Source organism: Aquarana catesbeiana, linkage group LG01 (assembly GCF_042186555.1).
Source record: "Aquarana catesbeiana isolate 2022-GZ linkage group LG01, ASM4218655v1, whole genome shotgun sequence".
NCBI classification, from domain to species: Eukaryota; Metazoa; Chordata; class Amphibia; order Anura; family Ranidae; genus Aquarana; species Aquarana catesbeiana.
Window position 1 is genome coordinate 863,388,739 of NC_133324.1, and position 14,845 is coordinate 863,403,583.

Consider the following 14,845-nt stretch of genomic DNA (forward strand, 5'->3'; position numbering starts at 1 on the left):
ACATTTAATGTAGTTTGTAGTAAATGTATGACAAGCATAGTGCACATACTGTATATACATTTATACAGAATATGTCTTACTAAAAGCTTGCAAAAATGCACTGCTATACATGATTTAAAGATAATAATTCAATGGAAACCCCAATTACTACTACAGACATTTCTGAACCCTCACCACTGCTCTTTTTGCTTAAGCATGGGGCATAAGCTTTGGGTTTAAAACCATTTTGACTGTGGCCAGAATTATGGAGGGCCAAGGAGGAGTTTTGTTTTCAATCAGTAATAAGGAAGCCTGACCCCTGCTTGGTGCATTTAACCAATATGGGAGCGTTCAGGACCAATATGCAATGGACCAATCAATGTAGCAGAAGAGGCAGCTTACCCAAATATTAATCCATTTTTATTTCATGTGTAATGCTACAAAAGAACTGGATTTTGAGCACAGTTTAGGTAAACAGGTTAGCAGGATTACCAGCAAAATAGTGTAAAACTACACAGTAACTTAATGTGCAGATTGTTTGGGCTGATTTCCCTACATTCCAAGTTCAGCCTAAATGGATAAACTTACAAGTGTGACAGGGAGGAGAGGTCATTGAATGCTCCTTGTGGTACAGAGGATACATCATTGCCATGGAGGGATCTGTGGCACAAAAGAAAGGCATAATTATTCTAACAATAAATATAAAGGTATCTACAGCATCAGCATTGTATAGACTTCTGTAAAGACACTGGATCTGCTCATGAAAACTATAGGAAGGAGATGTGCAAGCTATGTATTGTTATATTGGCATTACTCAAAAGGGCTGGTGAGTTAAAGAGTGCGTGAATCCTGATCTAAGGCACCTGAGCGCTGATCAGTCTCAATCTGTTCTGTAAGATTACAAAGAGATATGAAACAGTTTGTTTATTTGTATTTAGAAACAAACTTATTACTGGAATGTAATGATACTCTAAACTTTTTTTGATTGCCTTTAAATATGGTGCAGTAAAATACAATTTTATTAAGCACCATACCCTACTCTGATAATTAGGCCAAAAGAATGATAGTGATGTTGCCCTAACGGATGGGCAGATGTTCACTTTTTCCTGCATCCATTAGCCAATTTAATAAAACATTCTAATAAATTGTCATGGAAAAACAAAATGGCACAAATATAGGCTACACACCCTATAAAAATGATATTGTTACATTTTGTACATGTCACATGGCTAGTTCTTAAAATTTCCATTGCCTTTGGCAGTTCCACTACTACTTTTCTAATCTGAATAGATAGGCCAGGCTGTTACTTACAGGAGTCTAAGGGAATTAAGTCCACTGAAAGCCCGTAGAGGAATGCATCTTAGTCGATTGTAACTTAGAATCCTGTAAAACATAAATTAGTCATGAATAAAAGTATAATGTTAGCCAACATTTCACGTTTCTATCTTTATATATTCTATATAGCGTATCTGCAATTGCTGGGAGTATTGTAACTACACAAACGTTGATGGGCAATTGTCTAAAAATGAGAGGTATATTTGTAGTGCATGCACCACAAACTTTTGGGATTAAAGACTGAAATGATTAATACTTTTGACCCTTATCAGCTTTTTCTATCTCTTGAGAACTCTAGTGAGATCTCTGTACTTGAGGCCCTAAGCCCTGTTATGGCCATTGCAAGGGGGTTTCACTTTCACTATTAAATACGTCGTAAGGAATATAAAAGGCAACACTGGGTCTTCTCCTCCTGGTGAAGAGTAGACATGGCAGAGCTGAGTTCTCACTCAGGAGGTCTGCTGTCTCCCTTGGTAATATACCAAGCTAGTGGGTGATTTCATCCAACATTATAAACCACCTTTGCTATGGAGAGTCCAACCCTGTAAAGCCCAATTGCAGTCAGATCTTTTTTTTTTTATTTTGAAGTACAGAGTGGAGAAGGATTAGAATCTCTTTTAGGTTATTTTTGTCTGTGGATTTAAAAACAGTGTTGCCCTAAAGCCTCATACATGCATTTTTTTTTGCATGCTAGTCTCCATATCGAAAATTAAGATCAACTTATGAAAATTCTCATACAACACAATACGCCCACAGATGTGATGTAATGTATTGTATTGTATTTGAATTCTATTTTTGGACGAGAACTGTGCTGATTAAATGCAAATCATATGATCTGGTATTGTACAAGAAAAAATGTTGTGTTTGTTCTTTCAGATAATTTCAGATGAACTGTTATGATCTGCTTTTGAAAGCTAACAATCAGATTATTGTACGATTGCTTCGAAAGTGGTATTTTTCGCACAATTTTCTGATCGTGTGTACTAGGCTTACAAGTGTGTCTCAGTGACACCCTAGTGCTACCAGGACAAAAAGACAAAGTCAGCCATAAAAATCTGGTTGAGAGTCTAACCAATGCCCACTGTACTAAAAATGTTTGCTATGTCTCCATTTAGGAGTTTTCAAGTCACTTTCTTACTGCCTTTGACTAGGACCCAATAGGATATTTACAGCGTTTCTAAAATTTTCTTATCACGAAAAAAGTCTTGGCTACAAACAGAATTAATTCCAAACCATGCTCCGTGTAATCTTCAAACTGATCCATTTGACAGTTGAAGGACAGAGCTACATAGAGGTGTCAGGCAATAATGTATAATTATTCACTTCCGTGAACATACTTAAATGGTTTCTCTGATGCATAGTTGTAGATCAAATTACAAAAATATAAGAGGAGAAACCCATCTTTTCACACATATGGCATTTTAACTAAAAAAAAAAAAAAAAAAATCAGTCTTCTTCTGTTTTAGTAAATAGCACCACCATCCTAAAATCTAACATAGAGGCTGCACACCTAAGTGAACAGGTAGGCAGTCAGCAGGTTGCACTCACTGCTATAGAAAATAGTACATTCACAATACTTACAAGGTGAGAAGCTGTGTCATATTGCTGAAGCTTTGATTGGACAGAGTGCTGATTCTGTTATTGCTCAGGTCACTGAAAATAAAGTTGTTCTCTGTTATATTACAGCATCTCTATCTCTAGCCACATACAGTTCAGTAAGAGTTTAGCAGATAAAACTAAAAAAAACTGCACTTTAAAGCTTTAATACACTAATGAAGAACAATAAAAACATTCAGTTTCTTTTATTTGGCTTTATCACTGTAATTATTGTGCTGAGAGTGGTTTTCAAAGCTGAAAAAATACAAGTTTTTTTGGAATTGTATTTTAGAACTAAAAGCTAATGCAGCCTTTGGTAGTTTCAATCACTCTGGAGTGCCATCTTTGCCCTTTTAGTGTATTAGACTAACCATTCCACAGTGAAACACACTACAGATAAGGGATGTCAGACAGGAAGCATTAGGATATGATGATGTCAGAAAGATGATAGGATAATGTCAATATCACTTTACTCTGGTAAAACTGATACACAGCACATATACACACTCACAACCTACACTATATCACCTCTATTAGACTTCTAGGTGGTTGCCAGAGTTGCATGTAGACATAATGCAGCCCTAGGCACAGATGAATAACAGGATTCACATCCCTTTTCTCCTAAAGTTAATTTGTTAAATCACTTACTAATTTCCAAAAGTGGCCTGTCAAGAAAAAATAATAAATGAAAAATAACCACAAGTTGAACATTTTATGGATTGATGCTGCACCCTCTCAACCTACTCCTCCATTAACAATTTATGCTTAGTAAACATAGCTTGGCCTACTACAGAGGGGTGAAATGCGTTGGCAAGGAGGAGCAGCAGGGTGTGGCGTACAGTGTTGTTTGAAATGCACTGTCCTTGTGGAATAAAGTTTTTGAGAAGAGAAAAATAGTCAGCAATAGTGCAGCATTTTTTATTTTTTATTTGATAACTATAGGCTACAAATAGATATTCTTTTCCGGCTGATCCCAGGTTAAAGGCTATCCACCATATATATTTTTCAACCAATAGTCTATTGTTCTTTTGTGAAAGGAATAGATTCATAGACCAATTCCATGTCCTTAGGATGCCCTAGAGAGACACTGACTATAAGTTGACTTATAGTCAAACTTTATCCTGATTCAGTTCTCAGGTGAGAACCAGGCCATTAAAGCAAAACTTCACCCAAAAGGGGAAGTTCTGCTTGTTTCCATCCTCCCCCCTTCTACTGCCCCATTTGGCACTTTTTTTGGGGGGGGCGGGGACCTGGATTTGACAAATACCCACTCCCACTTCCGGCTTAGATCTCCTTCTTCCTTCCCCCGCAGTCTTCTGGGACACATCACAGGTACCAGAAGACTATGGGACCATTCACAAGGCAGAGAATGACTAGGTGTCCTGGGAGCCATACATCAAGTCAAGATCTGCTGCATGATAGTAAATGGCAGTCTCAGCCTGGACCCCTGCCAGGCCAAGCCCACATTTACTATCATACAGCAGGTCTTGACATGATGTGTGGCACCTGGGACACCTAGTCACTCTCTGCCATTGCCTGGAGCATAGACAAGCTCCCTTCCTGGCCAGCACTCAGCGGTGGCTGTGAGCAGCTCACACACATATGCTTAGTTCTCACCATTCACAAAGCACAGTGCAACTCGTGTATGAACAGTAGGAAACTGTCTGTGAGCCACAAGGCTTTCTGTTTTTCTTACTAGAGATGCCGGGGCTTGCACCCGAAGCCGACTGAAGAATCGGTTCGGGTGATGACATCGCTGGATCCCTGGACAGGTGACTGTCTTTACATTAAAAGTCAGCAGTTACAGTATTTGTAGCTGTTGACTTTTATTTTTTTGGGGGGGGGGAGCCTGAAGCTCTTCTTTAAGTTGTATCTCTAGCAGGCAATAACAAGATCTTTGGGGGGGGGGGGGTCTCATTCTTTGTAGCTTGTCTGTCAGCACCTGACAACACCTAGTCCTACCTACTGCTTTCTGGATTGACCTCTGTTGCTGAAACCCTACAACTGTGAGCTGTAGCGTCTGGGATGGGGAGTAAGTGAGACACAAATGATGGTGAATTTGGCTCAGTCAGGGAAGGTAAAGGAAGTTTTCTGTTTACTTTGAGGCTTGTGCAACACAAGTAACCAGATTTGGTGCTTGTTTAGACTGTTATATAGAAGCCTTTGGTTGATAAACCTAACTGATTCTTTCTGTGGGAAGAATGCTGTTCCAGAACGACTTCTTAAAAAAAAAAAATAATAATTAACAACTAGAAAAGACTGGAGAACCCTTTATTATGAACAAGTCATTAAAAAAATAAAAGAACATAAAACTCTGGTCCCTAACACTGCAGGAAACGATAGCTACTTTTACTCACATAAGTGTCAAGTGCCTATAATTGGATAGCTCCTTCGGGACAAGGTTAAACTGATTTCCATCCAGGTACCTATAACACAAATATGGAACAAAATCCATCACTGTGCAGAAGCATTAAAAGGTTTCACATCAAGGTAAATTTTCTGCAATCCCAGAGGCAGCAAGATAAATGATGGTGAGAGTGCAATGAAAATGCAAAAGTACTAAAGCTTATAAATGTATTTTCTGAGTCAGCAGCATGCATAATGCATTATCTGTAGAACAAATCTGCTGCCTTCTATTTTGTTGAAGTTTTTATAAAGGTTTAAAGATGGTCTCCACTTAAAGCAGTTGTGTAACATAACAGCAGCATGATGGCTATGGGGAAAGCACATTGTGTCTAGCATCCGCTGGGTGCTAGTTTGCAATCTGACCCAGAACACTATCTACTAAGATTTTGTAAATTCTCTCCATGTATGCATGGATTTGTTTTGGCCTCCTTACATACAATACAACGTACATTTTTCAGCATAGCATAGGACTGGTCTCTAATTATTTATAAAAACATATATATACATGTATATACATATATGTAATTTGAAAAGTATATGTGGAAGCCACATTATCATGACAATTCAGTAATCTGTGGTCCAAGTCTAATATTTATTTTATTTATTTATTACAGGTACTTATATAGAACCAATAATTTACACAGCACTTTACATATATATTGTGCATTCACATCAGTTCCTGCCCTCAAGGAGCTTACATTCTAAGGTCCCTAACTCACATTCATACATACACATACTAGGGACAATTAACCTATTAATTGTCCAAAGATATTGTCCCATGTCTTTGGCTTGTGAGAGGAAAGCGGAGTACCTGGAGGAAACCCACGCAGGCACAGGGAGAACATGCAAACTAATAAATGACAGCACCAGTATAAGTAGCAACTAAATCTAAGGTAGAACTCTAGCCAAATCTTACTCACAAACTTCATGTCTGGTTTAGCAGCTCCTCCTCACTTAACTTGCCTAAAAGCAGTATTAAACCTTCAGTTTTTTTAGTTTAACAAGTTAAGCACAACGAAATACACATTCTCCCGCATCTATGTTAAGATTCTTACCAGTAAGTTGTAGTTTACATCTTTCAATGCTGCAGGCTCCTACTCTCTCAGTGCTGCATTCCTAAACATCTGGTCTTCACAGGTAACAGTTAGTGTAGTTACCAGCCAGTCTATTGGCTTGGAGATGGGAGGAGGAAGAAGAGGGAGGATCAAGGGAGTGCCTTGTCGTCCTAAGCTACAGGACTGTGTGTTTCTATTAATGCACACAGTGTATGGAGACACAACTCCAGTTCCTGCATGCAGTTGTGGCTCTCTAGAATGCTGCAAGAGGAAGGAGCCACCATGAAACAGGAAACCTGTGGAAGTGGTCATGACACCAGCTTAAACTGGTAGTAAACTTTAAATGAAAAAAAAAATATTTTCCCCTGCAAGGTAAAGGCATAATGTGCTAGTATGCATCGCATACCAGCACATTATAAAAGACTTACCTTGATACAAAGCCCTCCAGCGGCGCACTGTTACTGCTGCACAGGCTTCCCAGCTTCACAACGTGCAGGAGTCACGGCTGTGGCACAGAGCTCTGAAGGAATGGCATGGGTTGCTGCTACTTACTGGAATATCTCCTAAAGGGTGCACGTTTAGGAGATATTCATTTTACCTACAGGTAAGTTTTATTATAAGCTTACCTGTAGGTAAAAATCAAATTCAGCAGTTTACTTCCACTTTAAACTGGAACATAGGCAAGGATTAAGAGATATAGAAGCTGCATACTCAGTAAATAATAAAAGCAGCTGCTGAAAACACTATATAAATCAAAATTAAGGTTTAATATCACTTTAATCTTAGCTGTTCTTTTATTGTAAGGATAGTAACAGTTCCTAGTTTTAAAATAGCACCCGCATTTTTACAGAATGAAATTCTTTAAACACAGTAACTAAAATATTATGTGTGTTATTACTTACAGCTCTGTGACATCCTTAGGAATACCCTTAGGCAATGCTTTTAGTGCTTTGTTACTGCAGCGAACCACTGTATCTAAGCAGGTACATTCTGCTGGGCAACGAGCAAGTGGTGAGCAAGTGTTGTCATCATTGCCTGAAGTTCGCAAAGAAAAAAACAGTGATAAACAGTAAATCATGCTTGAAGTAAAATACAAACCAATTACTATTTCGTTTTCCTTTTATTTGTGATTCAGTAAGAGTCTAGGGCAGTGATGGTGAACCTTGGCACCCCAGATGTTTTGGAACTACATTTCCCATGATGCTCATGCACTCTGCAGCGTAGTGGAGCATCATGGGAAATGTAGTTCCAAAACATCTGGGGTGCCAAGGTTCGCCATCACTGGTCTAGGGCAACTTCATTGTGCTCTGGTCATTAACAGAGTCCTGAGCCTTTCAAATGGGGGGCTGGAGATGGAGAAGATAGGCAGTAATTTTACACAAGATGTGTGCATATGTTTGTGAATTTGCAGGATAGTCATCTGCAAGATACATATTGTAAAGGGAGGAACTTTCACCTGGTTTTGGCGGTGTTAAACCATGCATGAGACAGCAAGACAGCAAACACATAGCGCTTTGGTGCAAGAGGGCTTTGTATAGTAAGTCCATACCATAAAATAAACAAAAAAAATCTACTCATCCAAGCCACTAATCCAACTTAGGTCAGTTCCTGACTAATGCCCCATACACACGGTCGGATTTTCCGACGGAAAATGTGTGATAGGACCTTGTTGTCGGAAATTCCGACCGTGTGTGGGCTCCATCACACATTTTCCATCGGATTTTCCGACACACAAAGTTGGAGAGCAGGCTATAAAATTTTCCGACAACAAAATCCGTTGTCGGAAATTCCGATCGTGTGTACACAAATCCGACGGACAAAGTGCCACGCATGCTCAGGATAAATAAAGAGATGAAAGCTATTGGCCACTGCCCCGTTTATAGTCCCGACGTACGTGTTTTACGTCACCGCGTTCAGAACGATCGGATTTTCCGACAACTTTGTGTGACCGTGTGTATGCAAGACAAGTTTGAGCCAACATCCGTCGGAAAAAATCCTAGGATTTTGTTGTCAGAATGTCCGAACAAAGTCCGACCGTGTGTACGGGGCATTAACAGGGCGTTACCTAATGGGTTTGCAAAGATCAACAAGCAGCACCTCTTTTAGCATTCTGCCAGCAGTCAATTTTTTCACCCAGCAGTTGGCTCCCACAGCAGAGAGAATAAGGCCACTTTCACACATACGGAACGTTTGTCTGTTTTTCATCCATCCTTTGATGGATGAAAAATGGACATAAATGCATTCCTATGGAAAAATGGATGTAAATGGATGATCATCCATTTACATCTGTTTTCATCCTCTTCTGTGAACATCCCTTTTTTTGAACAGATGAAAGCCCTATTTTTCATTCGTTAAAAAAAAACGGATTGGACGAAAAATGGATGTAAACAGACGAGCTTATTTTCTTGACTTCGGTCATAAACCCTGATGCCCCTCACCATGTTTATGTGAGAAACCCAGGTGACCACAATCCTGACAGTCAGTAACTTACATACACACATACTCTGTATACACAAATAACATCATGTTCCCTATAGAAACATCCAACATGTCCAGGTCTTTTGGTTTTTATACAGATTTGCCAGAGTACATCAAGCCATTCTGCTGCATAAAATCATGCACTAACCTGGAATTATGGAACCTTACAATCTTGTGGTCATGGGTTCAATCAAAGTCTCTCTTCAATCTAAATATTCACTTCACTATTGCAGTCTAGTTATACAGAGTTCTGAACATTTATAAAGAAATGATTCATGTTAACTTTCTCCCACAGATACAGAAATTTAGATCTAAAGGACAGAGGGTGCTAAGTACAGAATGACGGACAAGAGGATGCAGTGCCACCCAGAGAACCTCTGAAATGCCTCCTCAGTCAGCTCTGCTCCGCCAGCAGAAAAACAATAAAAAACCCACATTAAAGTAAATGGAATAAACCTTCTGGCCTCAGCAGATATGAAACATTTCCTCTACCGTACAAGCAGTTAATTTAGAGCTGCTCTCGAAACAGCTTTGTAAATGTTGTTTTATACTGTAGTCCAAAGACATTTGAACTGTGACACAAACTGCCTAATGTAACAAGACCAGATCAGATTCAAGATGGCCATAATTTGCTAAAAAAGCATACCAATTGCCAAGGTTGGAAATATAGAAATGTTCTTCCTAAATCAGGACAACTGGGAGGTTTGTTGCTCACCAAAGCCTCCATCATAATTTTTCTATTTATTTCTATTATAGGGTTAATCCTATAGTAATCCATATATGATCGAACATAATATATTATAGTAGTTGATTTCTTACCCTCATCACAGGTAAAGTCCTGTATTGCAACATCTTGTATGGGAATTTCCTTCAGGAAGTATGGTTTTTGGCATCTTGGATTTCCAGTCACAATACGTTTCTTCCTAAGCCAGTTTCCCAGCCAGGCCAGGTGACAGTTACAGTTAAATGGGTTTCCCAGAAGGTTCCTTTAATAGAAAATGACAATAAACATTTTGACCACAAGCAATAGCAAATATGCAATAAAGAAGACTTGATACTTAAAGTAGATGTAACGCCCAACTGTATAACATTTATTTTGCATGTCATTGCTTCAGTTTCTGGTGGAGGCATCAGTTAGGCTCGGTTCACACTGCCGCAACCTGAAAATCAGGCAACTTTAGTGCGAATTGGGTGTGGACTGATGCAACTTTGAAGCAACTTCAGGGAATGCCTGGGTAATCTTCCTGTAATGTCGGCTCCAAATCACATCAATATAGATGAGGCTCCGACTTAGAGGCAACTTCCCTTAAAGTCTATGAGCACAAGTCAGATAGAAGTCACCTTGAAGTAGTACAGGAACCTTTTCTAAAGTAGAAGCGACTTCAGTAGTGCTAATTAGGACAGCACTCGTTAACTAACATGGGATATCACGTCACACAACTTGAGGTCTCACAAGTCGGATCCCAAGTCGCAGCATTGTGAACCAAGCCTTAAAGTGATTGTAAAGTCTTGTTTAAAAAAAAAATAAAAAACAAACATGTACTTACCTCCTCTGTGTAGTTGGTTTGCACAGAGCAGCCCGGATCCTCCTCTACTCGGGTCCCTCTTTGGTACTCCTGGCCCCTCCCTCCTATCGAGTGTCCCCACAGTTAGCAGCTTCCTATGGGGGCACTGGAGCCGAGTCACAGCTCCATGTATCCATTCAGACACAGAGCCCTGGCCCCGACCCAGCCCCACCCCCTCTCTCCCCTGATTGGCTGACAGACTTTGACTGACAGCCGCGCGAGCCAATGGCACCACTGATGTGTCTCAGCCAATCAGGAGGAGTGTCCCGGACGGGTTAGACATTCGTGGACATTGCTGGAGAGACATGGGGCTCAAGTAAGTAATTATTAGGGTGCATAAAATGCATTAAGATTAAAAAAAACCTTCTGCCTTTACAACTCCTTTAAGCATGTTGATTATAGCGTTTTCACCCTATTTAAGGGAGTTCCTGAACAAGGGCCTTCATGGTAGTATTACCAGGTTTTATTTTAATGAAAGTTGTAGATATTAAAATCCTGAACATGGCTTTTGAAGTAACATTAATGTTAAAGTTGCAGAGGGATTTTTGTGATTATCTGGGAAAATAGATAAATTGTGTTCCATCTATTTTAAAGCAACTATTTTACATTTCTGGTGTTTCTTGCATTTTTTTTAAAGCAATCGTACATACCACAGAGCTAGATTCCAATGGTCCAGACTTTTTTTTTTGGCCACCAGCTGTATTATATTGTCTACATAAGCCTGGACTGGATCAATTGATGACAAATATAATTATTTTTAAAAAAAGGATAACAATAATGTTCATGGTAATAGTGATGATCATCATTACTACACATTTTTTGGACTAATGCTCTGCATTACATAAACTTTAAAATGTCTTAGATGGGTACATTTAGTTTAATTCATGAAGGTTTTAACATTTTATTATATACTGGTATGTATACTTTCCAGATGTAGAAATACAGCACAATCCCCTGTCAACATAAAACTCTCTGTCCTTTTGTTCTCCCCGACATTATAAAATTAAAAAATATACTAACTGACAAACAAAATGTTCCATATTGCTATATAAATGCTCTGGTATTTTCAGCTGCCAGCAAAAAGGAAAATAATGGTCTTACTTATAGAAACCAGTGAAATTTATATCTAACTTAAGGTGCCTACAGGCAGCCTCAGTGTTTGCCCAAACCAGTGAAGGTCCTCTTTCTTTTACAGCTTTCTCTCCTTTTTGTCTATATATCTATCTATATAGAGCTGTAGAAAAAGAAATTGAACTTATTAACTACTAAAAATCTTAATGATGATCTACATTTAACACCCAACCTCTAAATTATTGCATATTTAGTATAAAGATTAGAATAAATGTGTAACTCCCGCGCTGTCAAAAAAACAACAACAAAGGTAGGGGTACACTGCAGCAAACACCTGGTTAGCTGATCCTTGACAGACAGAGGGGTAAAAGAGTAAATATTGGTATTTGCGCTGTGAAATAACTAAGTGAATAAAGTGCTAGTGCAATAAGGGGGTATAGACAGTAACAAATTGCTGAGTGCTAAAATACCACGTGAAAATACAAATGATTCCTATAAAGAGTGAACATCCATAATCATAGGTGAAATCTTAATCATAAAGATCAATAAAATATACAAATCCATAAATAAACATTTAAAATTAACATTAAAATAAAATATCAAAAGTCCAATGTGCACTTCCAATCCCGACGCGTATCATCACATGATGTGACTTCATCAGGGGTGAAATCACGTGATGTGATGATACGCGTCAGGATTGGAGCAATAGGCATAACCAGGACTGACTGAAGCATACAAACCTGGCACTCGTGGGTTGTTGCCGTTTTTCAAATCTAAAAAGTGAGACTATCCGCATGTTTGTTTTAATAAACTGACCCTTGTAAACAGGATTACGCTATTGGCATCTCTCTTCCTTGTTTCTCATCTCTTCACACCGAGTATATTAGTAAAGGAAGCGTCACTGACATCAAAGAGGGATCCTCTGAGGGCCGCTGCTTGTGATCCATATATGCTGTAACCTTACAGCAGTACGGTGAGAGGCTTACACACAAACAGGTGTCATCACTGAGGACAGACCAGGCACCGGCTTTTGTTGTTTTTTCACGCTGGAGGGATCCATTACTTACTTATGAATTACTGTCAGACTGTCACAGTATTGTTTGAATTGCATTTTTAATCGTCAGATTGTCACAGCATTTTCTTGGATTTTATTCATACTTTCAAGACACTTTATTCAGAAGCGCACATTAGACTTTTGATATTTTATTATATGTTTTTTTTAAATGTTTATTTACAGATTTGTATATTTTATTGATCTTTATGATTAAGATTTCACCTATGATTATGGATGTTCACTGTTTATAGGAATCATTTGTATTTTCACTTGGTATTTGTTACTGCCTATACCCCCTTATTGCACTAGCACTTTATTTACTTAGTTATTTCCCAGAGCAAACACCAATATTTACTCTAATATAAAGAATAGTATAAATGTCAGTATAAAGTTGTGAAAAAATTATAGGTATTTTATGGTATCTTTTTTGGTGACTTTGAACCTTCCAGGCATCTGTAAATGCACAAAATATGTTTTTTTTACCATGACATCTTCATGGTCTGTAAAATTATAGGTATAACGTGATTATCGGTTACCATATCAGAATGCAGGAAGCAATGGTATGTACCGTACTTCATAATGCTCAATTCACTATGCTTTATCACAAGGATATGTGGTCTAATTTAGCCATCTGACTATAACTTTCATATCCCATTGGACTAAAAGAACTCACCTTGTTGAAAAAAGGTATAAATGTCCTGCCTTTTAGCGTCTGAATTAAGCCTATTGTATGCTGTTTCATATATATATATATATATATATATATATATATATATATATATATATATATATATATATATATATATATATATATTAACATTAAGCACTCCTGCTTGCACAGCAGACACCCATTTTCAGCTCCAAGACTCTGCTGGAGTATCTGAATATAATTCACCATTAAAGGTATTTATATACAGTAGCAATATTAAATGCGGCCCTTTTACATACTGTACATTCACATCAGTCCCTGCTTTCACGGAGCCTACAAAGGTCCCTATCTCACAGGCATACATACACCTACTAGGGCCAATTTAGACAGGAGCCAATTAACCTACTAGAATGTTTTTGGAGTTAAGGATGCTGTCAGCATCTGGGAGAAGACAGTGATTATTGCTAGCAGCTATACTAGCCGCTAGTGATAATCACATACAAAATATGGAAGGTTGGTTGCACCCAAGTTGATCGATCAACTTGGTACATTCAGCCTGCCCATACATGGTTCGAATCTCGGCCAGTTCCTGTTGAACTGGCTGAAATTCGGACTGTCTAGGGCTGGCCTTAGAGTTGATTTACTAAATGGGCAGAGGCTGTTCACTGAGAAAGTATGAGCTCAGTAAATAAAGTTGTGTTTGCTTTGTTTATCCAATAATGCAAATGGGAAATAAAAAACAGAGCATTTCCTGGTATATGATTGGATGATTGAAGTGAGCACAGCTTTACCTTATTTGCTAAGCTTAGCGAACACCTACTTTCCGTAATGAACAGTCAATTATTTTAGTAAATCAACTCTCCTGATACGTCTGTAATAAACCGTACGTATCTCTTGCCATCTAGGGTATACAGAGTTAAAAAAAAAAACTCATACAAATAATCTTGGCGCATCTATAAACTGTCACTTTTTGGAATATATTGAGCTAAGCCAGCAGTGAACCTTTGTTCCTCAGAGCCAGGCTCTGGATATCCTTTCAGTGATTCACACGCGCTAGCATTCAGATTGTCATGAATCCCTATTCAGCTCATTTAACAGGTTATTTCAGTTTGTACCCAATCTGACTCTCTGCTAAACCACACCTCTCACACAAAGCAGCCACCTGATAGAGGAAGGAATGAAGGCGGATTACTTTTTTGTTATTGTATTTTAACTGACAAGCGCAATTTCATTAATTTGTCTACTTGAGATTTCCATCTCGTCTGCAGCGTCACGGAGCAGTTTTCCAATTCAAACTGACAGCAGACTTGATTACATGCCAGTTACAGAAATGAATTCCCTCGCAATCCCCCGTAACCCTGGCATCTCAGCACTTCATTCCTTCTCTACTGACATTCCTTCCCTTCATAAACATGCCATCTTTCATTTTCGGAAATTTGCGGCTAGGTGTATAGTGTCACATTTCATATAGATGAAGAAGTAAGAGTCTTATTGGTCCTTGTGACCCACAGAAATAGCTGGGAATTTAACATAATGACAATCCATTCTGTCTTTAAGTGTACCTGTCGCCTAATACGTGCTGCAAAAAAGGGTATTTTGCAGCCTCAAGTACTCTTCATCACACCAATTCCACAAAAAAACTTAAAGTGGGACTCCA

At 38.6% G+C, this 14,845-nt stretch overlaps 1 protein-coding gene across 10 annotated transcripts in view; it reads right to left on the reverse strand.

The window, feature by feature from the left end:
• The window catches only part of SLIT2 (slit guidance ligand 2), a 408,920-nt gene that overhangs the window by 37,330 nt on the left and 356,745 nt on the right, over window positions 1-14,845 (reverse strand). For all 10 annotated transcript variants that reach the window (XM_073609420.1, XM_073609430.1, XM_073609437.1 and 7 more), the window contains 6 exons: window positions 9,669-9,835; window positions 7,274-7,406; window positions 5,268-5,336; window positions 2,896-2,967; window positions 1,291-1,362; window positions 568-639 (listed from right to left, as the gene is read on the reverse strand). In XM_073609420.1, the coding sequence (XP_073465521.1) occupies window positions 568-639; window positions 1,291-1,362; window positions 2,896-2,967; window positions 5,268-5,336; window positions 7,274-7,406; window positions 9,669-9,835 (585 nt within the window). The remainder of the gene's footprint in view (window positions 1-567; window positions 640-1,290; window positions 1,363-2,895; window positions 2,968-5,267; window positions 5,337-7,273; window positions 7,407-9,668; window positions 9,836-14,845) is intronic.